Consider the following 22900-nt stretch of genomic DNA (forward strand, 5'->3'; position numbering starts at 1 on the left):
ACAGGGTAGAAACAAATCCACATCAGATGATCACAGCATCAAAGGCCAAAAAGCAATGCTTAAAGAATGTTTTTGAGCAACAGTAAAACAAAAACCTGGATCTGTTGAGTTAAAGCAGAAATGTTCCCAAAAGACACTTTCCACAGCAGAAGAATATTGTAATCAGTAGAGAAAAAAACCCCTATTTGTATGCTACTGCTTCCACCATAGAATGAAAACTCACAAATGTAAATAAATCTTGAAAGCGTTATTAATCAGGTCATAACTAGTCACCAAACTTAATGCTGAAACTTGTATATTATTTTCTCTCCTAGAAGTACCACAAGAGTACAAGAAAAAAAGATCCTAAAAGCTGGACCTTGTGCTGCAATTGGCCTTTGTGAAATGACAAAAAAGTAGCCTGAAGAAAACAATGAAAACTTCTGCATTGATAAGAGGGCTGCTAATTTCTAGTTCTCAAATTAATTTTAGAATTATCTTTACAGAAAAATGATGTTCCCACTACATGGGATGAGAATACAAAAAAGCAAGACTCAAGAAACTGAAGCAAAGTGATTTTACTTACATGCCCTACATTAAAAAACCAACTACTAAATACACTATGTAAAAACCTGAAACTTCTTTTTAAATCAGCGGGTATAAAGGAAAGGAAAAAAGAAGTTACTGTCCTGTGACCTATTTCATTTCACAATGTTTGAATGAATTATTGAGATTCTGAAAAATTTCCAAGGATCATACAGCAAAATGCCCACAAAGAGCATTGAATGTAGAGGTATTTGAGGACAAACTGAAGAAAAAAATGCTACTTCTGAAAGTAGTTAGAGAAGAAATACAACCAAAGCTGTAACAAGAACATACATGATGCATCCCCATTTTGCTCAATTCCTAGCATAAGGGTTGATTTCCTCTCAAATTAATAAAGATCTCACAGTTTTGAGCATTCCAAAGGCATTTGCTACTGCCATACTATTTCTACAGAACAGCACTGAAAAAATCCCATACTACCAAACACCAGAACCCAGACAGTCTGAGAAAGAAATTTCACAACTGTTATTTTCTGCTTTTGTTTTCATCACTGTATGTTGTCTCCCAGAAGCTTTTGATCAATCTTAAAAGAACAGAGAGTATCTCGAGCTCTGTATAATAAGGGGAGCCTCTTACTACAAAGTCCTCTAAACTTGGAATTGGATTTGGTGTTTTTCAGTACATATAATCACTTGTGCAACTTGGGGTTTTTTTTGGCTTCAGGGCATCCAACCTTTAATCTTCTATATTAAAAAAACATAGCAAGAAACAGAATACTCTGGAAATCATTTTACTCATAGAAAGATGTGACTTGCATGTGAGAATGAGAAAACAACAGTATGATAGTTTGTAGTAAATACAGTATTTAATTCAGAAGAAATTTCACATCTTTCCTGACAGATCTTTTAAATTCTAACACTATAAACACTGACATGAACATGTGCATCTCAGCAGAGATCAGTGACTATCAATTACTTGTTCTGCAGGTTTGCTTCTTAGGCAAAGGCAACCAGCTGGACAATACTGACTGCAAATATCTGTAAACAGTTACTAAAAGATCAGAATCCTAAATCCTTAGATTGCAAATCAGCTTCTTAGGAAAGCAAATAGCATTCTGGTGGCCAGGGTATGTTCGTATGGACTGTGGAACTAACAGCATTGGGACTTCTGGTTTTTCAAAATCATTTGCCTATCACCACTATTTGAACTATCATCCAACCATGCTTACAGGGACACTTTAAAGAAAGTAAAGGTGATATAATTTATATGAAAACACATTTGGTGACAGGTGATATTTAGTAAACCCAAAGACAGTTTCAGTAAAAGACACATTTTTTGTTCTGACTTCACTTAAAAGTCTTCAAATGAAGATGAACACACTACAAAGAACTTAAGTCCTTTTCATCAGCCTCCAAATTTAGCTCAACTGAATCACTTGATACTGTAGCACCTCATAGGATCTGCACTTCTTTACAAGTCTGAACATAGGAAGAAAATAATCTATCTGAATAAACAAGAAATTCAACACAAGTATTACAAACAAACCTGAAAGAAGAAGAAACCAAGTTCTGCCAGGTCTATGCAGACCTAGAGATTACCCTCATTTGTCTAAAATGCAAAGTTGGGGTTTTTCCCTCAAAAAAAGGAAAAAGAAAAATCAAACAACCTTTCAAAGATTTTTTTAAAACTCCTCCATAATTTATTAATAAACACTGAAGCAAAAATATCTACTCAAGAATACAGCCTATAAATATAAAGAATAAAAAAGACAGTGTTTTAAGCTTGAATGTTCTGCCTAGCTGATAGGAAAAAGGAATTAGGAGCATGAAGCACAGATGCAGACATAGGGAGAGGGTCGACCAATTTAACGCATGCATCCGCGCAAATGCTTACCTACCTGAAATTCAAAAATTTTGAAGGGCTCCAGGATCTTCAAGGAAACTTCAAAGAGTTGGGAATCTGTGGATGAGATTCCAAGTAGAATAGGAGACGTCTTATACAAATGAGACTTTAAAATGCCCACACCACACATGTTCTGTTTCTCTGCACCAGTTTTACAACGTATTGATGATCAGTCTAAATTTCTGATGATGAAAGATTTGTTTTGTGGGTTCTAGGAGTCTTTCCCCTCCCCAAGAAATCATTTGATATTTATGTAACATAGAAGATACACATACACAGAAACTGAAATTTAAATAAAATGACAAAACAAGAGTTACTTATTGGGTTTATAAATTCTAAGGAGCCATTAAAAAATACCAAACAAAAAACACCGCCACTCTTCAGAATAATGTAGAACAAAAGGCTGCTTTTTTTTTTTCTGTAGTGTCTTCTCATTCATTTGAAAAACTGTAAAAGTCAACCAATGAAAATAATCATAGTATTTTAAGAGGATCTGGATCAGTCTTATTTAATAAAGGTGGAGACTTTAATTTTATTTTCTTTACACACAAAGCAGCACAACCTAGAGAATTAAAATTGGCAAATTATACTATTTCTTCACAGTGTGATACAACTTACCACAGTCAATTAAGTTTTTACAAATGATACTATACCATTAAAAGGGAATGAAACTAAGAAGAGAGAAATTTGTGCACATAGAATACAAATTACTGGTTATCAGCTACAGAAAGTTATTTCCTGAATGCAGAAACAAGGAGATCAAGGGATAAACCAGCAATGTTTCCAAATCAAAACCTCTTGAACAACTCCCCACCTCAGCAACGGCCCCCCTGCCAGAAAACCCAAAACAACCACCAAGAAAACCCCAAAACAAAATTAGTAGTTCCATATTACGTAACAATTCAAGAAATCCAGCTGTGAAAAGCAAAAAAAGACAGTCATTTCTTCACTATTTGCAGACTACACACACTTACACATATTCCTCTGTATTTTAGGGGGAAAAAAACAGTTTCCAAGTGCTTACAATCTCTCAGTTTGCTAGTTCCATTACTCCATAGAATATAAAAAGAAACTGCTGTGGAAAGTATGATTTTTATGTGACTGTATTTTGCACTGTCTTCTTCCAAAATGAATCCCAGTAGCTACTCAGTCAAATCCTAAGACTGTGTTTCTGATCATCTCAGGTAATGAACATGTATACCAAGGGAGAAACCTGTGCAAACTGCCTACTGCCACAGCAAGTTCAAACACAATCAAGAAAAGAATATTATATGCTTGACTATAAAACCCATACTGTAATGACTAGACATCAGCTCATAAAAGCAAAAAAAAATAAATTAAGTATTCATAATATTCTACCAAGTCTAGCTTCAGAATGGTAATTTTTTCCCCAAGTTCTCTGCATTGCAGTTACTTTGAATGCAGATGCCCACTTTAAAAATGTTTTATCATAGCTATGCTGTAAAGCCAGATTTATAAAAACTACTTTTTACCTCCTTTATTTATTACGAACCTTGTGATAAGCTCTGTTGATCAAATGGCTGCTGTGTTATAGTCTGTTGTTCAAACTGAGTGATGTTTTCCTGTAAAGCATGCTGGGATGTCACAAATCTATCTGAAATGGGGAAAGGAAGAGGAGGGGAAAGGGGGAAAGGGAAAAATATCAAGAAATTAAATGTATATTTCAGTTGTTTCGAAACCCCCATACTTTACAGTCATCCAAATTTTCGCATTAAAAATAAACTAAGCAATTATTAGCTGAACAGGTTTATAGTACATTTTATTTATATTTCCCTGCTGTACTTGGTAACTCATTGCACCACGAAAAAGAGCAAAGCAAAACCAAAATATTTTGTTCCACTATTACAAATAAATAAAGAACATGGAACATTCACCTCAAACCACAGGTATTACTTTCTAAGTAGACTATAAAGCAGTGCTTTTTAATAATCAGAGAACTGACATGGTAAGGGTTTGTGGATGGATCTTTTTTTTTGTGTATTTGTTTAATAGTTTTGCTCGTGACAACTAAAGGGTTTAATAGTAAACATAAACACAAATTAATGAAAATGTACTATATACTTTAAGTATATAGTAAGTAGCCTTTACTCCATGTACTTTTGTAGTTCCTGTCAAGAAGCAGTTATTTGAGAAACTGAAAACTTACCTCATTATAAACCTTACCATATTTCAAATACTCACCCTCATCTTGCTCTAAAGGCTGATCAGCCAATTCTTGTTCCAGTGCTGTTTCTTCTGTGCCTACTACTGGCTGCTGGTCTAACTCTAAAATAGCTTGCTGATCTGTTGCAACAGCTTCTGACTGCTGGAGCTCATCACTTTGAATCTCCACCTGCATTTGTGTAGAAACATGAATGCTCTGCTGATGTACTGTAGAATCATCTATTGAAGAAGACTGCTGATTCTGCTGAAGTTGCTGTGCAAGTTCATATCTACAAAGTAAGGTGAAAAAGTCTTTATAGTTTCAGTTAGAAATTTATCCTATTTATATGAACAATTTTTTATTTTTACTGTACACCACAATTTACTATACCTGCAAAGGTACCTAAGGTTTCCTAACTATAAATAAAAATCCTTATTCAAATATATACAGTTGCTAGAGAACAAAGCTGCCTTTCCAAGTACCCTTAAGGAATGCTGCTGAACTACACTGGAAGATTTATACAAAAATTGCAAGCATACCTATGAGTCTTCATGTGTTTTTTACAGTTGAGTGATGTTTTGAATGTTTTTTGACAGTAGGGACACATATATGGTCGAAGGTCATTATGGATCCCCATGTGCCGCCTGAGGCTACCACCAGTAGTGAAGGCCCCGTTGCACACAACGCACTTGAAAGCTTTCAATCCAGTGTGTGTTCTAATGTGAGCTTTCAGAACTCCAGCTGACACAAAACCTCTTCCACACTGAGAGCACTTAAATGGCTTTTCACCTGTATGAGACCTTTTTAAGAGAAAGCAGAAGTTAAAATAGATTCAAACATTTGATTTACAAAGTTGTTAAAGGACTCAATTTTAAAATGAGCAAGATAAACCAAACAAAGGTGACAGCTGTATGGATGGAAGAGGTCCCAATTAGGAAAAGCCAGTAATTAAATTTTATTAAGTTATAAACAATCTGACAGGGCTAAACCCAATACTATCTGAGTAGTTTTAGTTATGTTGTGCAGTCCAATCTCCTTTTCTGATCATAATCTGTCTCCATCACAATATTTGGGTTTAATTTTTTCATTCCAGATGGTGCAGAAGTTCTTCAGACTAGTATATTATCAGTCACATGTATTTTCCTCAATTCACTAACAAACTGTCCACAAAAGTTTGGAGAAAAAGACATGGTTCTCCTTATACATACTACCACTACACTTAACAACAAAACTCTTGGGACAGAAGGAAGACAGACAGAAGGAAAAGTTAGGAAATGAAATGAAATGCAACAAGAATTTTAAGGGTTACAACTGTAGCATCTCAGGAGAGAGGTAGAAAGAAGACAATGGAAATACTAGGAAATGGAAGATAAAACAAGCAAGATTTAATAAAGTCAGGAAAAGTTAGAGACAGCTTATGATTACAGTAACCTTGGAAGGCTATGACCACCACATCAGAGGCCATAACAAAGTATATGACAGACATTAAGATTACTCTTTTGCTACCAATACACGTGATAAAAATTAGCAGTAAGGCATCCTGACCTTCCTTGGTGTGTCTGGGGGATTATTTGACACACTATTCACAGTCACTGCTCTACTGAAAAAACACCTACTACAAATTTTCCCCTTTTTCAGCTTTGTGAGCAATGATCAGCATTACTCCATGAGGACACACTGTCCACAACATTATCAAGCAATGCAATTTAATAATAACAATGCCAATTTGCAAAGAGCAAACATGTGAAAAGAAAAACGTTTCTAGTTTCTCCACAGCTCTTAAACAAAGCCAGGCTTCACTCAGTACTCTGTTGAAAGATCTAAGAAACACAGCAGCAGGTGATTGGTAACCACATCCTATTTTTGCATTTTCAGTAAAATTCAAAATTATTTTCATTTAAATCAATCACTCTGGAATGTGTTTACAGAAGACAATGAGAAATCTAGGTAGGATATTACAAAAGAAAAGATGGGATATTGTAAAGCTTCCCTTCCTCCTGTTAAGATAGCATATAAAACCCAAGAACTGTTTCAAGGCAATCTGAGAATTTAAAAAATATAGAACCTGATTTTTAAAGAGAGTATGAGGAACTCACCATGATCTGAGCTAGAGAGAGTGAGAAAGCAGCACAGAGCTCACACTGCAGAAACAACCAGATTGCCACCTGTTGTATGGACTCGTCCCTTAAATCCCAGTAACCATCTTTGGTGGGTTTTTTTCATATTTCTTCTTCCACTTGTTTATGGTTTGTAAGTCAGAGAGCACTGTTTCATATCTTGACTAAATATTAAATCTCATGGCCTGTAAAACTGCAACCTGATCTAACTTTGAGGGTACTTTTCTTCTCAAAACAAGACTGATTTAGTTACCTCCACTGGTTCCTCTACAACCTAAATTTTTCTATGACTCCATGACTGTGGTTCTAACACGCACTGCCCACACAGAACTTGAACTGACCTTCAAGCAACAAAATGATCCCCAGCAACATTTACTCAATTACAATGTAAGCTCCAATTCTTTTAGGTTTTCTATACAGAACAAAAGGCAAATTTCCATCTCAAAAGATAGGAGTTACATACAAAGCAGGCAATCTGGAGTATGCAATTACAAAATTACTGTAAGAATTCACAAACAATGCTTGTTATTTTCTATACACAGTTTTGGAATAAAGAATCCAAGTGTCAGTAAACTAAACTGCACACTGAACACAATCACTTATACTGCTAGAACTGCACATAGCCATGAGTTAGTGTAAAGCCTCCACCAACTCTACAAGAAAAAAAAATCACTGGTTCAGTGTTTAAGAGATGGTAAAAAAAGTATTTTCTGTGAATACTACATAATTTAATGTCTTTCACGAATTTGTTATGGCATACATTTCCTTTCTTGATTGTGCTTATTTTACCTGATGTGTTGTTTAAGATGACAGGATTTTTTATAGGCTCGATGGCAATAGTAGCATTTGTATGGTCTCTCTGCGTTATTCACAAAATTACTGTTAAAATAATTTTGGAAGACCTGGCTATTCCTCGGGATTGGCTGGATAAGACCTGCATACATAAACACATACACAAACAGGAAAAATTGTAAAGTTATTCCAAAGATGCAGTAGTCTGAAGAGCTAGTATTTGAAAAGAAAGCATGACTAAACTTGTAGCATCAAAAAATATAAATAAAATGTGCATGCTTTCAGCATTTGCTTAAAATTATGCATACAGCATTACAGATATTTTACTGTACATGGTATTTTAATGGTAAGTTCTTGTTTTATCCACAGGTCCACCTCAATACCAGAGCAGACTTGTCCAAAAGAAGCATTAACTTTTTCTAAAGTTGACAGTTATGAATTAATTGCTGATCTAATAATATCTTCTCCTTCCAACCTCGACCTTAGCAAATGATATTTAATCAATGTATATCAAGTATTATCAGGTACAGAACTTGACAAATATTTAATATGCCTTTTGTGAAAAGCATTGAAACAGAGAACAATTTGCAGACTTTTTTCATAGGCTTTTAGAAAAATTAAGACTTATAGAAAGCAAAGTATATATCAACAAAAGGGCCACTCAAAGATTAACACTATTACAAAGTAACATTATTAGGTTCTTAACACCTCTAAAATAACTATGATATTTGGGGGGAGGGGGGGGCAGGTGGGGCGGGAAGTAGTACAGGGGGTTGAAAAAACATGTCACATCTTCTAGATAAACAGCAGAACCTACTTTTACATTGAACATGCTGATATCAGCAGAGTTCATGTGTTATCAACATCCACAGGAAACAACTTCCATAGTATTTCTTATTTTTTCCAAAAATCAGACTTTCACAGCACAGATCTTAATTGTATTGAAGTGGAGCTTCTCTTCAAAATCGAGAAATGGGATTATATTTGCTTCTGGGTTTCACTCAAGCATGAAATACTGTGTGATCTGTCTGAAGCTGACAGCTAAGTTTTGTTTGCACCCCAAAAATTTAAGTTTCTTCTGTATGACACCAAAATAACTCCTACTCTTGCTTTCAGTAACTCCTGTATGCAGTGAAAGCAAAAGGATGTTTAAAGAGTGATAAAAATTTTATTGCTATAAGATAAAGGTATTACCAGTGTAAGATTCCACCATAAAAATAACTGCACAATAGCCAAGTCAGGGGTTAGCAGACTGTTGAATCTAACAACAAAAAGTAAACACATCACCCACTACACTGACCTCTATTAGACAGCAACATATTGTTTTGTACAACTTCTTCCAAAAAGTGGTTCAATATAATCTTGTGAAAATATTTATGAAAGAGAACTAAAATAACTGGATGAATTCACCAAAGCAGGTTCCAGAATTAAGCTGCCCTTTTTCTGAAACATGACCACGAATGATTACTGCTAATTAAGTTGAGGTCATAATTAAAACAAATACTTTAAAAATCATGTAACAGACTGACTCATTCATATCTGTAATCTTTATTACAAATGTTGATTGAGACATGATCATCTTGAGAAGACTCTTGGTCATGAATCGTCATCTCCTCTATACCAATGGTCTAATAATATACAAATTAAACTCCCAATATAAAAATGCACATGGCTTCTTACTGGTAAGGATTATACAATTTAACTGTAAAAAAAAATACTTTCTAATTAATTCTAGTGTAAGCAAGCTATAAAATACAGCACTCTGCTGAAGTTTGTTTTTGATGACTTATTTCAACATATATCATTACAAGTGAGCTATGAATGCTTTTGCTTGATTAAAATGCAACCTTTATATCCCACTGAAACCCAAATTTCAAGAGTATGGATTTACTCGCTCTTTACCTAAATCAGTTATGAGTATGGGCTCTTGCAAAGGGATGTCTGGTACTGGACCACTTGACTTTCCTACTCGAACTTTTGTGGGTTTACGTTGGTGCCGCAGCTTTCTTAGCTCCGTATGTTTAAAATGTGAAGTGATATGAGTTTTCCGATGGCCCGATGTTCTGAATTTCTTGTCACAGTGAGGACAAGCAAAAGGCCTAACACCTGCAAAAGTGAAAAAAAAAAAAAAACTTAAAATTTTATTTCCATCAACCTAGAAATGTAGCTTTAGAATACTGATTCTCTTTCCTGTATTTTTTTTTTTTTGTTTGTTTTCACTCATGGTGTTTTTTGTAACACAGGTTTACAAAACAGATCCATAAAACTCAGTCAAATGAACAACTAACCTGCTGAATGGCCATTTGACTGAAACACATCACTTGAAGCAAGTTTGTTATAAAGAAACTGGATGATGCAAAAGTGACAACAAATTTCAAGTTTCAGAAGCTGTCGTAAGAATTGCACGTGGCAGGTTAAAGTCTTTCCAAACAAACTTTTAAAAAACGGTGAGAAAAAGGAATCAGCAAACATGGATAAGCATGTTATATAACAGGATAAAAGAGAGGGAACAGGGATGTAACAAAGTCAAAAAATTCTAGATCCATCTCAGAAAACATCAACTCTGATGACAGTCAAAAAAGCATGCCAACAGAAGTACTAAAGAAAGACTTTTTTAATGCAAAACCCAGTAGAAATATCTCCTTGAGAGAGATTTCCTAGAGAACTTGGTAAGTAAGAGACAGGCAAAGCTGAACAACTTTCTGGTTTTGTTCAAGGGGAAATCTTGGACTTAAAAGGCTAGGAAATATGACTGGGTATTATGAAGACAGTTTTTATCAAGTTCAATCACAGGCAGAAAAAATGTAGAAGAATGGTTCATTCTTCACAATGCACTAAATGAAACATTATCTGAAACTACAGGAATAAACACTGGACTGTTTTCCAAGCCACCTAGAGCTTCTGCCACTCTGAATTAATCTGAATGCTTGTATGAAGTAAGCCTGACTTTAACAGAAAAAAAATACTAGTTTACAAGTTTACAAAAAAAAAGTGGAAGACTTTCTGAGGATGAACCAACATTAGTATTTCATGGACAAAATACATCGAACTATAAAACACATTGGATCCCAGATGCACCTAAGCCAATAAATGATACTTTTGCAGAAGGCAATTATATAAACAGGAATTAAAGGGAAGAGCAGCACATTTATCTTGCTGAAGCTTTATTTACCTGAACGAACAAAGAAAGAACTTGGAAAACAACCAGGTAACCTACCAAAAGCAGAAAATTCATTGCTGCTTATGCAAAGGATAATTCAATCATATAAAAGATTTTGAAGACATCATATGTAAACAAACCCTATATGATCAGAGGTGTTCTAGGATATTCACTGTAAGATGCTGAAAACAGGTAAGCTGGTGAAAACATGATGCACAACTGCAATGTAGAAGATAAAATAGGACGCCACCAGTCCTGAGTTTTACAGTAAAATTATAAAAAAGTGTGGGGAGAAGGAGGAGGGAAGATCAATAGCAAATATTAAAGATGACTGGGGACAAGTAAAATCAGAATTCAAATTGCAAAAGTATGACTCTTCAGAATGCACAATTCATAACAGTGATATTAGAAAGGAACAACAGCTGACTCATTTAATCAGAAAATTAAATGTCAATGTTTTTTGTAAGAGCCCAACGTTTGAAAGCCATGAAACACTAGAAAGTTATGACAAAAAATGACACTCACTAATCACTCATATGTACAACACTAAAATGATACATTCTCTGATTGATATTAACAATGACATGGCAGACATGTCTACAACTTACACATTTCACAGTCTTTACTCATTCAAGGTCCCACCCACATCACAGAATACAAAAAGCCATCTCTAGGTCTTACCTGTATGCAGGCGAATGTGAACTTTTAAACTCCCTGAGGTGGAAAAGCTTTTCATACAAAATTGGCACTTAAAAGCTTTAATGCCAGTGTGTGTTTTTATGTGTGCTGTTAGAGTGCTCTTCACGGCAAAGGCGCGGAAGCACTGGGGACACTTGTATGGCTTCTCATGGGTGTGAATGCGGATGTGGCGCACTAAATCGCTTGGTTTTTTAAATTCTTTAGAGCAATATGGACAAACATGCCACCTGATTCCATTTTCTTCACGTATAGAACCTGAAACAAGGAATATCAAAATGAATGCTTTTTAAACCTTCTAACAATTCTTGAAAAATCCTACTACACTGATGCTATTGTACAAAACAATCAGACCACAAAAACACTTTGTGAAATAGATGCCATCACAACACGCTTCATAGAAGCTTAACTTCTTTATCAGATATATTCTACTTCATGAAAATGGTGATGGGCTGTAACGACAAAAAAAAAACCCAAGAGAATCCTGTTTAAATTCAAATAACACAATTTCTATGCCACTTAGAAATGTAGAATGCAGTTGTAAATGCAATATACCAGTTAACCTATAAATAACATATCTAACACAAAATTATCCAACAATGACTGTAAATCCTCAACCACAAGCACACCAGATTATTTTACATACTTAACACTTACCTAACTGGAGGAGATACTTTGCTTGACTCTCTCTCTTGCAAATTCAGACTTAAATTACATTTTGTAAACTTGTAAAGGAAGAAAAACTGCGCAACTCCTTCTGACAGATTAACAATTTAAGGCTACTTTTTTAATAAAAGTTGTTTTATGATCCAAGAACGCTAAGGTCTATCCTAAGGCAACAGGACATTTTTTTTCCTCAACAAAAAATGAAAGGAACCCCTTCTAAAACCTATCAGAATTTTTTATTCATCTGTGTTGTTCAATATCAGATTCTTTGCTCATTTAAATATCAGTAAACCTAGTGTTTTTTCCCTATCAACACACTGAAGTCATGTTACTTTATCAAAAACAAAAGTGGTTGTGTTTGACTGTACAGCAGTGACCTTTTATTTTTATTTGCAGTCACAGCTAGAGAGTTGTTGCTGTTAAACACAAGTAACAAAATAATCATACACCAGAGGAAAAATTTCATGCTATTTTTTATCACAGCTATATTGAAGAAGACAAATTTTTACTTTAGATCAATTTCCCCATCCCTTGCAAAAGAAAAAGCAACATCAGTGTACCTAGGCAGATACCACAGTCACAGATCAAAGGCTGCATTATAGCACTGTATATGCCAGGCTGGCTGCTGAAGTAGGAAGGCCTTACTTGCAACAAATAACTTCTAGCAGCCATAAAGCTCAAGCAACCTTGAAACTGAAGTTGCATTTAAGCAACTTAAGCAACACAGAGACAAAATGCAGAATATACACCACACAGTACAGAGGCAGAATAACAGCATGTATTTATGGTGACAATTTCATATCAGTACTGTGATTCCAGAGACAGATGACATGAAGAATTATTCATAATGCCAGCCTTTGTCCTTCCCTACATGGATCAGTCAAGATCTGCAATACTGCCCTTACGTCTCTGTAAGGACTCACTTCCAAAGGGGAAGAATAGTCCTTGCAAGAACTCTACTCTGGGACATACAAGGAAAAGCCAGACCTTGTAAGAGAAAGATGATGGGAGACAATAATAGATTCACATACTTTGTCCATTTCCTGTAACTCCACTGATCTAATCCAAAAGATTTAGAAGTATAATTTCGTTTCATGCCATTCCGACATGGCTTTTCAATGAAAATATATTTCATAATGAAAATTATAAATATTATCAATCATACCTTACACTGTATTTTAGATAAGAACAAATACTGTTCATAATAGTGTTCATAATTAATCCACAACACATTTTGGGAAATCCCATTATAAAGCCATAAATTACTACACTCTTTACAACACAAGAAGTAGAAAGCAGTGGCAGTATTACCAGGCAAAAATGGTGATTTTTTCTTAATGAACTTTTTTTCTTTTTTATCTAGTTTATCCGTACTCTCTTGCTCCTTATCTTGTTCGCCACTATTAGAATCAGTCTGATGATTTGAGAGGCTCGGGACATCTGGGTTCTGATCCTGGGCCCCAGCAGCCTTAGCCTGGCTGCACTCAGTAGAATGTGCAGAGACAGGAATCGACGACAACCCGCTGTTCTCTAATGCTTGCTAAAAAAAGAACAAAAAACCTTCTAGATTAAGGAAGAAACATTCCACAGTTATCCCAAACTTTTCTCAAGCAAGTACTTAGAAGATACAATGAAAATATAATTAAAGAAATTAAATTTCTCATTCTCACAATATTTCAGCTATACTTCAAACCTGCAAACACATTATTACACTACAGTAAATTAAAGTGACCCCACCAAGGGGAGAGAAAGGATGCATCTGACTGCATCTTATCACAGGGCTAATTAATTACTTTATTATACTATATTATTCTATAGTATATTTCATTACATCTAAACTGAATCTGCCAAGCACTCAACTCTGCACAGCAGCCGACAGTCCCGACACACACACACACCCTGATAGGCCAAGGAAACAAAACACCATCACTTTGGGTAAAAAAATCTCCATATTGCATTCTGCTTTGGCACAACACAGGAGCAGCAAATGAGATAAGAGCTGTTTTGATCGTTCTCTTCTCTGCTTCTCTCAGGTTCAGAGAATGTGAATCCCACATTACACAGCACTGATTTCTGATTGTCTGAAAAATTTTAGGTTGGATTTTCTGCACTTATAGCTGCCTCCTAGGAAACAACTTTTTTTTTTTTTTTTTTTTTTTTTTTTTTTTTTTTTTTTTTTTTTTTTTTTTTTTACTAGCTATCAGGATAATAGCTATGTATCATGTATCACTCTTTGCAATTCCTCATCACATTCCAGACACTAGAGAACTCAGCACAGGTAACAGGGTGAACCTGCCCATAGCTGCATATAACATTTGGGTCTTCCAAACACAAATTTAAATGGTATTTAAAAGTCTAGAGATGAAAAGGTATCTTACAGGTTAGCAGGCTGCCAGTAACACTAAAGAATATTATTCTCTGCCCTGATCCATCCTGTTTGTGCCCTTCTGGGCCACAGGCTGCAGAAGAAGCACAGAAAGTAATTCAGCACCCTACATCTCTTCTATTACACCACATCTCCTTCTGCCATTATCAAGGCCAAAATATAGGAAGTTTTTTAGGAAAAACACACACTGGCCCTGGAAAAAAAATTCTTGCACAAAGGAAATATTCAGATAGTCCTTATTAATTAGAACAGGGTAAAGGCCATGTGTATATTCTCATTTTTTAATCAGAAAAAGTATTTTTCCCCTCTTGAATGATATAATGTTTTAAGCACTGCATGACCTAAGGACATGCCACAAGCGGCTTCTAGGCAACAGGAAAAAAAAGAAGGCTTAAGGTATCAGTAAAAATATCCATATACAGGGTACACTTAAAGCAATACAAAGATATATTGGCGCGGCCCATACCCATTCAATAAATCTTTACAATTCTTTCTTGACTAATGGATTGTTTAGAAATCCATAAGGAATGCTATAATTGAAAACACTGAGAATGAATTGCATTAAAATATAAGAATGAAAAAGGAAACACTGAAATGTAAAGTTGTTCTCACATAGAGCTCTTACCTGCAAAATATCTCTGCTGATCCCCACTGCAATGTTGAGCTGTTGACCAGGTTGTTGAGGCTGGTTGTTTTCTACAGGACCTGGTTCTGATAACTCAAGGAGCTGCTGAATGACATCAGTGACAGTCTGCTGACCCTGATGAGCAGCAGCTGGAGCCACCTGGTTTTCTGTCTGTTGAAGAAGTGGAGACCGAAAATGTGTGGCCTGAAATATACAGTGGTATGTTTGTCAAGGAAGATCAAAAGTATGTGTTATGACCTCACCTGCGCAGCTCCCTTACCTGAAATGTCTGGTAACTGCGCATTATGAGGATGGCTACTTATACAAGACATAATGATTACACAGAGCCTCATTCAAAGTTTGCTTACTTCATTATAGAATTGCTTTTGTATATCCCTTTTTTTCAGTTCTTCCCAAGCTTGAAATTGTAAGTTTACAGCTTGGATTTAATTTACTTTTAACTACTGAACCTTCAACCAATTTAGAAAACACAGGGAGGGATCAACTAAAAAACTCCCTGTGTAAAGGCCACATGAAAAGTAATTCCCAAAAGAAATAAACTGACATGGCTATGTTTTTAAAGTTCACATTTATCTCAATCAGGTCCTTTGTAAAAAACAACCTTCTATTAGAGATTTTTTTTTTGGTAAATTATCTGTGTTTCTTTATCAAAACCTTCCAGAGCAAACTAACTTTTCCCCTTCAATTTAGAACCTCTGAAACCACTTAGCTTTAGAGCAATCTCTTCATATTCTAAAAATCTAAATACACATCGGGCTCCATCAAAATACTAAAAAATTTGAAGTGTAAAAAATCTAGTTTTCCAATCTTTAATTTTAAACTGTGTATCTTAGACTACCTCAGTAACAAATATGAAGGAAAAAAGTGATAAAGAGCATTGGTATTTATTTTAAAATCAGAAATAAAGACTCCTGTTTGCCTACATTTATAAACTTCTCTTCTTATGACAAAGAGACTGCATAAGTACACCATTACTGAAACAACTGCTTTCAATAATTTGTTTTATTGCAGAAAACAGAAATATGTATTTATACAATGGCTAGTGCCATAGCTGGGTATCCTAGAACACACTGGTTATTTGCTTCTAATATTCACTTATGTTGTCTAAAAAGAACCACTTCAAGGTGCATGTGCAACCACATACAGATATAAAACGCAATGTTCTTTCAGATTGTTTTTAGCAAACAATAATCTTAGGCTTCACATTTGCACTATTTCCTTCTAATCTGAAAACTTCCCTGAGATTTTCTTTATACTGACACTTTAGACAGTTAAGATGAAAGTCATTGTAGTAAAGAAAGGATGGTTACAAAGAATTAAGAAACATTAGCTTGACTCAGATTATGTCCTGTGTATTTGATGAAGTATTCTTCATGCCTCCTCATGAAACAATAAGAACTAAATCCTTATCTTGCTTCTCTTGCATGTATGTGCGAATATCACTTGTTACTTTACTGATTTAACCATTAGGGGTTTTTTCACCGCACTAGTGAGACACGAAAAGACTCCATATCTCTTCAGATTCCAATTTAGCAGAAGTGCTATAAACATTTCAACATGGGTAACACCCTATATTGCAGCGAGAATGGAATAAACAGGAAGCAAACTTAAACAGAAGAAAAACAGCTTGCTGAAGAGTGTAACAGCTCTTTATAGACATAATTTCTTTTCAGGAAACAGAATGCAAGGAGGCCTTTATGTAGAGCAGGATGCCTACACTGAAAGTGTATAAAATTCTCCCAGGCTTTAGCAAGAGAAAATTGGTGCTATTGTTAATTAATCACTGTTAATTAATGTTATTGTTAATGAAGTAACTTCTCAATGTCATCTTTGATATGAAAATCACAGCATTACATGCATTTAGCCAGTGTCTCCTGTGTATTACACAGCAGTTTACATATAGTCTCATAGAGGTTATCTTTTTTGAACAACAGTGTACACACATGCACATATATTAAGTCTGTTACCATTACTCTTAAGATACATTCTTAATTATAAAACATTTCAGAAGTCTCTTTCTAGGTCTTATTTGAACATCCGATTTTAAAGATAACATGGAGAATGAAGTGCTTTATTACTCCTTTGTAATTCCACTGTTGTTCAACTGGAACAGTGGACCTTGTGATGACCCTTGGTTTGTCTGATCTGCTGTGTAACACGGACAGTGTGCTTGCTCTGAGTGAATTACTCCTTCAAGTCACAGTAACTGTAAAAATTTAGAGCAGTTCTTTAAATCAAGTAGTTTATTGTGGTTAACTTTTTCTGTTGCCATCCAACTACAATACATGGCTCCAAAAGTAAATTTTCTTCACTAAAATTTCCTACTTTATTTCAAAGTGCCAATTTGCCTAGCTATGACCCTCAAACTTTTTTTCCTCTCCTCTATTAAGATGACAGACTTCTTCCTCAAAACAGAAGATGAAATCATGTCTAAGTATTTCATCTGAAGGACAAGGCAGCTAACGCACCTTAAATCTCTCCAATTATAAACACACCATAGCCTATTTTAAGGATTCTGATGGCTCTGATTCCTCCTGCATCATTGAATACAGTTCATGAATAGTGAACACTATAAACAAACAACTAAAAAAAATCTAAAATTTGCCAGAATGAAATACAGACCATATACAACCATGGATCTGGACAGACTTGGTCAATAGTTCAATTGTATGAGGTTTAACAAGGCCAAGTGCTGGGTTCCTGCACTTGGGTCAGAATTACCCCAGGCAGTGCTACAGGCTGGGAGCAGAGTAGCTGCAAAACTGCCTGGCAGTTTCAGGCAGTTCTGGAAGGAGAAGGCAATGGGATCCATTGCTCCCAGCTCACACCTCTCACTAGGAAAAATGCGGCACCCTTCATCACATTATCACAGAACATTTTGGAAGGGACCCATCAGGATCATTGAGTCCAACTCCTGGCCCTGTGCAGAACACAAGAGTCACACTACATGTCTGAGACCATTGTCCAAATGGTCTTCCCTCTGGGTGAAGAGCCTTTTCCTAATATCTAACCTAAACCTCCCCTGCCAAAACTTCAGGCCATTACCTCAGATCCTGTCCCTTGTCACCACAGAGAAGAGGATCAGTGTCTGTCCCTTTTCTTCCCCTCATTAAGAAATTTTAACTGAAATGAGGTCTAAGTCTTCTCCAGGCTGAACAGACCAAGTCCCTATCTCTATTTGTGAGGTGACCATCCTCATCCTATAATGGGCCAATGTTGCTTTTACACTGCCTATTGCCATTAATACATTTGAAAAACCTCTTTTTATTGTCCCCCACAGTTCTGGCCAGCTTCAACTGCAGCTGAGCCTTGGCCACACAAATCATCTCCCTACAGCAACAAATATTTACTCCTCTGTATTCCTCCAGTGTCACATGACCTTGCCACAACAGGGCATACATCTTTGTTTTCTGCCTTATTTCCAAAAGATCTCTGTTAAGCCAAGGTGGCCTTCTACCTTGCCTGCCTGACTTGTGCTATTTGCAAATTGCCTAATCCTGTGCCCTCAGAACGTGATATTTAGAACGAGACCAGCACTGATATTCCCCAGCATCTGCAAAAACATTTTCCCAGGGGTCCTTATTTACTAGCTCCCTGAGCAGCCTAAGTCTGCTCTCCTCATATCCAGAGCTGAGGTTTTGCTGGCACTTTTTCTCCTGTCAACAATTTTAAACTATCGCTTCATAGTCACTGGGGCCAAGATGGCTGCCAATCTCCATCTTGCTTGTCAGATCCTCTCTGCTGACCAGCAGTAGATCAAGGAAGGCATCTTTCTGAGTCTGCTCCCTTAGGACCCATTACATAAAGTTGTCACACAGTTTTTTTAGTAATCTTCTGGCCCAGGTTTTATCAGCTGTGTGATTCTCCCAGGTAACTTCTGGCAAGTTGAAGCTGTCCATAAGGACAAGGGCAGTTGACTCAGAGGTGTCTCTTCACTCCCCAAAGAATAATTCCTCAATGTCATCGTCCTGCCTGGAAGGTCTACAGCAGACTCCCACAACAATACCTGCATTATTTGTTTGCCCCTTGATTCTTATCCAGGCACTCAACTATTCCATTACCAATTTCGAGTTACAAACATTCTGACCCTTCTATTAGACACATTCAGTGCCACCCGCCAACCTCTTCTGCCCTGCCTACAGTGGATGAGCTGTTTAAGGTGACTTTAAAGCAATACTGCCACATTCCCCAGTTCTTGATTTTGTGCATTTGAGTACAAGAGAAAATCATCAATTCCCTAATGAATTTGGGAAGGGGAGACTGTAAGTCAGATAGTCTGTCCCTAAAATACCATGCTGCAACCTATAGGTGACAAACAAGATGCTGTATAGCTGCAACAAAACCTGCCAGAACTCTCAGGGGGACAGGCACATACAGACCTTCATGTGCACCACAACTGTTTGCTATGGAGCTCTACAAAGTCACCCCTGCATCATCCTTCCCCAGCTCCATGGCTCCATGGCTCCTCCTGAGCCCCACAGCTCCTCTGCTGCCTAAATTCCAATCAACTCAACCTGTATGAACACAGCTCCTTCCCTCTCCAACCCAACCAGGGTAATCCATGCAAAATACAGGCAGAGGGGTAGAGTAATGCAGGATTTTTAAGAATCCTCACTCTCTGGTCTTTTTATATAGAAAAGTATTTACCTCCATTTTGAAGAGCTATTGAAGAGACTACATGCAAAACCATGAGTGTGTAAACAAATGAGGCAACATAATCCATTTAAGATCTGTTCCACCTCTAAATAACCAGCTGCATTCACCAAGGAGCTTCCCTTCACATATTAGCTGATCCAATTTATCACAAAATATCACAGCATATCACCAAGTAAATTAAAATTTACAAAATTAAGTGAAGTTTCCCCCATTTATAGTCTTGACACAAAAATATGACCAAAACTTCACACTTACATTCTTCCATTTGTTATCAACAGGCTGCAAAAGATTAGTAGGGGATGTCGTTAAAGGCTGGGTGACAGAGTCCTACAAAGAAATAACAATAATTTAAATCTTAATCAAAAAAAAAAAAAGAAAAAACATGGCTGATATAAAACATGGCAGAAAAGCAGCACGGAAAAATCAGACAATGTGAGAGAAACAGAAGTACACTAAATCATCTTAGCTATAAATACTAATGCAGCAAATTACAGCCTTACAGTCACTATAATTTAGAAAATATTCTCATGTACCATACAAGAGTACATTCTTTGGTAGCACAGCACTTCAGGAAACTTCAGCTTTTGGAATGGGTACTTAATAAGGACATAATCCTTGCTTATCCCCAGGTATGTATCAAGGGATGACAGAGACTGATGGCAAACTTCAGAATAGAATTATTATACTAGAGATTTGTTGTCAAAGCAGCTCTGCAAGTTTTCAGCAGAATGAAGAAAAGTTCTAATCTAAGAATGCTAGTGCTAATCTAACAATGTGCTAAGTTTCTAAAGCAATAAAAAAATAGGAATAATTTAATATATGCAAATAGAGATATAAAATTACAAATAAAAAGCATAGTCCCCTCTAATATGCAATTGACATGTCATTTCTTATCTCTGCTCTTCCTTGCTAAACTATTTGGCATCTATTTTTAGAAAGAATCTTTTTCTCCCTTCTCTGTCTTTGCTTTGTATGGCATTTTGTGCTACTCCACTCTTGCATGCAAGCAGCACAGTATTCATGCAACCAGTGATAATACCACACTGCTGTAATATCAATATGCTAAGCAAATCCAAAATATTTAAGCAACCGGAAAAAAACAAAACAAAAAAAAACAGAGCTGGCCAGGGGAAGAAAACACATGAGGTAGTATGACAGAATTCATTTCCATCCTGCTTTTAAGATTAGGCTTCAGAATGTAGAAATGTAAAAAAAAAGACACAGAGACTATATGCACTTGCAAACAAATATGACATTGGTCTTTCTTTTTATGAATTAACATGGAGAAACAAATAGCATCTGCCCTATAAAACAACTTCAGAAAATGTAAAAAAAAAAAAAAAAAAAAAAGCTTTTCCAAACACCATAACTAGACAGGTTATTTCAAGATGCAAAATGAAGTTCAGACTTCAAATTTTAACCTTCCTCTTTCAAAGTCTGGTATTATTCATCACGCACTGAACATTAAAGCATGAGTTGGAGATTAAGCAAAACAGAGGGGACTAATGGTAGAAAAGATTGCTGTAATAAAGAAAAAAAAGAAGTGTACTATGATAAATTAAATATACACTGGCTCAAAAAATACGGTAGTCTTATGAAACCAGAAACATTTTCTGAATTTTAGCTCTTTTTTGTATTTTGGCAAAGAAAAAAAAAAAAAACATTCACTGCTTCCAATAAAGCTGTTTTTTCCTTTGCAATCTGCCTAATACGAAGCTAACACTTAAAAAAAGTTATCAGATATACACAGAAGAATCCACTATGTGTTTATATACACTATAATTATACAAACAATTTCTGAAAATGAGTTGAAACTAATACAGTTTTTCAGTAGTTCTAAAGCTTCCCCATAATTTTTATTTTATCAGACAAGGCTAACATAATCTGTAAGTACAAGAATTATACTTTACTTAGTTGCAGAATTAAACTGCTACATTTCCAACCAAAGTGTTGAATTGTAAATACTTTTTTGCACACAGCTGGCTAATTTCCATTTTCCCAATATTTAACCCTGCAAATTAATACCAAAAATCACACAAAACTTGAAAAAGACAGCTGCAGGTCTAGAAGTTTTAACTTATCTGAAGACTTACTGGAATTAAGATATAGACCTAATTAAACTCTCAAAGGCATTTTCACTATATACCAAGCAAAGCTTACCGCTGTAACATGAGATACATCCGTTGAAGCACTTGCAGAATTCTGTGGACCACCCATGTGCATCTTGCTGATATGTGTATTTAAACTACCCAAGCTTTTGAAGACACAGCTACATTCTGTACAGTTGTATGTAGGGCCATTCTTCACCTTAACAAAAAAAAAAAAAAGTAATTTTTTTCCTACACCTATGTTATGTTTTTCATTATTTTTCTATATAACAAGTATACTATGGGATTATGAGAGCTAAAATGGTTTATTTTTTTAAAGTTACCAAAATGCATATGATTATGGAATCAGTCTGGTACCTCTTGGATATAAATGAACTATAATCTATGTGCATGACCACAACTGCTTACTACGACTTGATAACATTGTGAGGCAGCAGACAGGAAAGCAAATGTCCTGCGGCAAACAAGGCCTCAGACTTTTCTCCCTTTACCATCTCCTACCATTTCACACTTAAAAGCAAAATTGAAATGCAACTTTACAATTAAGATGCACCTGAAGATGAAACATCATGCATAATATGAATGGAAATTTGGAAGTATGAGATGAAAAAAATGCAGACAAAACAAACACCATGAAGGGCATGGAAGGTTAATGTCTAGTTTTAACTGAATTTGAACACACAGAACAAAACAGTGATCAGCAGCCACTTGTTTGAGACTTTCAGACCAATGGGTTAAGGTAATTAAAGCAGTTAAATCTGCAGATTCCAACCATCCTCACCTTCCCTCTTCAGTCCATTACACAGCAATAACATCCAGTGTGGCACTTAAAATGTGCAGGGAGCAACAAGGTATTCAAAAGAAAACACCCTGCAGTACTTGCAATATAGTACTGATATTTCACATTATGTGACATTAAACTGCCAACAAGACTCAAAAAGAGGTATGAAGTAATAAAATATGCTACAACTAAACAGTGCTTGAGGAAGTGAGAATCAACCCGTAATTCATTATCAACTGCAATGTTATTTTGTAACTGTCTCAGAAGAAAACAAAGAATTCATAGAGTTCCACGCAGGCTT

At 35.8% G+C, this 22900-nt stretch overlaps 1 protein-coding gene across 7 annotated transcripts in view; it reads right to left on the bottom strand.

The window, feature by feature from the left end:
• ZNF236 (zinc finger protein 236) overlaps window positions 1-22900 on the bottom strand; it is a 78846-nt gene that overhangs the window by 31616 nt on the left and 24330 nt on the right. For 6 of the 7 annotated variants that reach the window (XR_010367970.1, XM_064431831.1, XM_064431820.1 and 3 more), the window contains exons 7-16: window positions 21871-22017; window positions 19966-20037; window positions 15034-15237; window positions 13334-13562; window positions 11342-11614; window positions 9403-9606; window positions 7498-7642; window positions 5131-5391; window positions 4630-4880; window positions 3941-4042 (exon numbers count right to left, since the gene is read on the bottom strand). Coding sequence is in view for 6 of the 7 variants with exons in the window: in XM_064431831.1 (XP_064287901.1) it covers window positions 3941-4042; window positions 4630-4880; window positions 5131-5391; window positions 7498-7642; window positions 9403-9606; window positions 11342-11614; window positions 13334-13562; window positions 15034-15237; window positions 19966-20037; window positions 21871-22017 (1888 nt within the window). In the remaining variant the exon portion in view is untranslated. The remainder of the gene's footprint in view (window positions 1-3940; window positions 4043-4629; window positions 4881-5130; window positions 5392-7497; window positions 7643-9402; window positions 9607-11341; window positions 11615-13333; window positions 13563-15033; window positions 15238-19965; window positions 20038-21870; window positions 22018-22900) is intronic. The other variant, XM_064431827.1, reaches the window with a different exon arrangement.

Source organism: Passer domesticus, chromosome 1 (genome assembly GCF_036417665.1).
Source record: "Passer domesticus isolate bPasDom1 chromosome 1, bPasDom1.hap1, whole genome shotgun sequence".
Classification (NCBI taxonomy): domain Eukaryota; kingdom Metazoa; phylum Chordata; class Aves; order Passeriformes; family Passeridae; genus Passer; species Passer domesticus.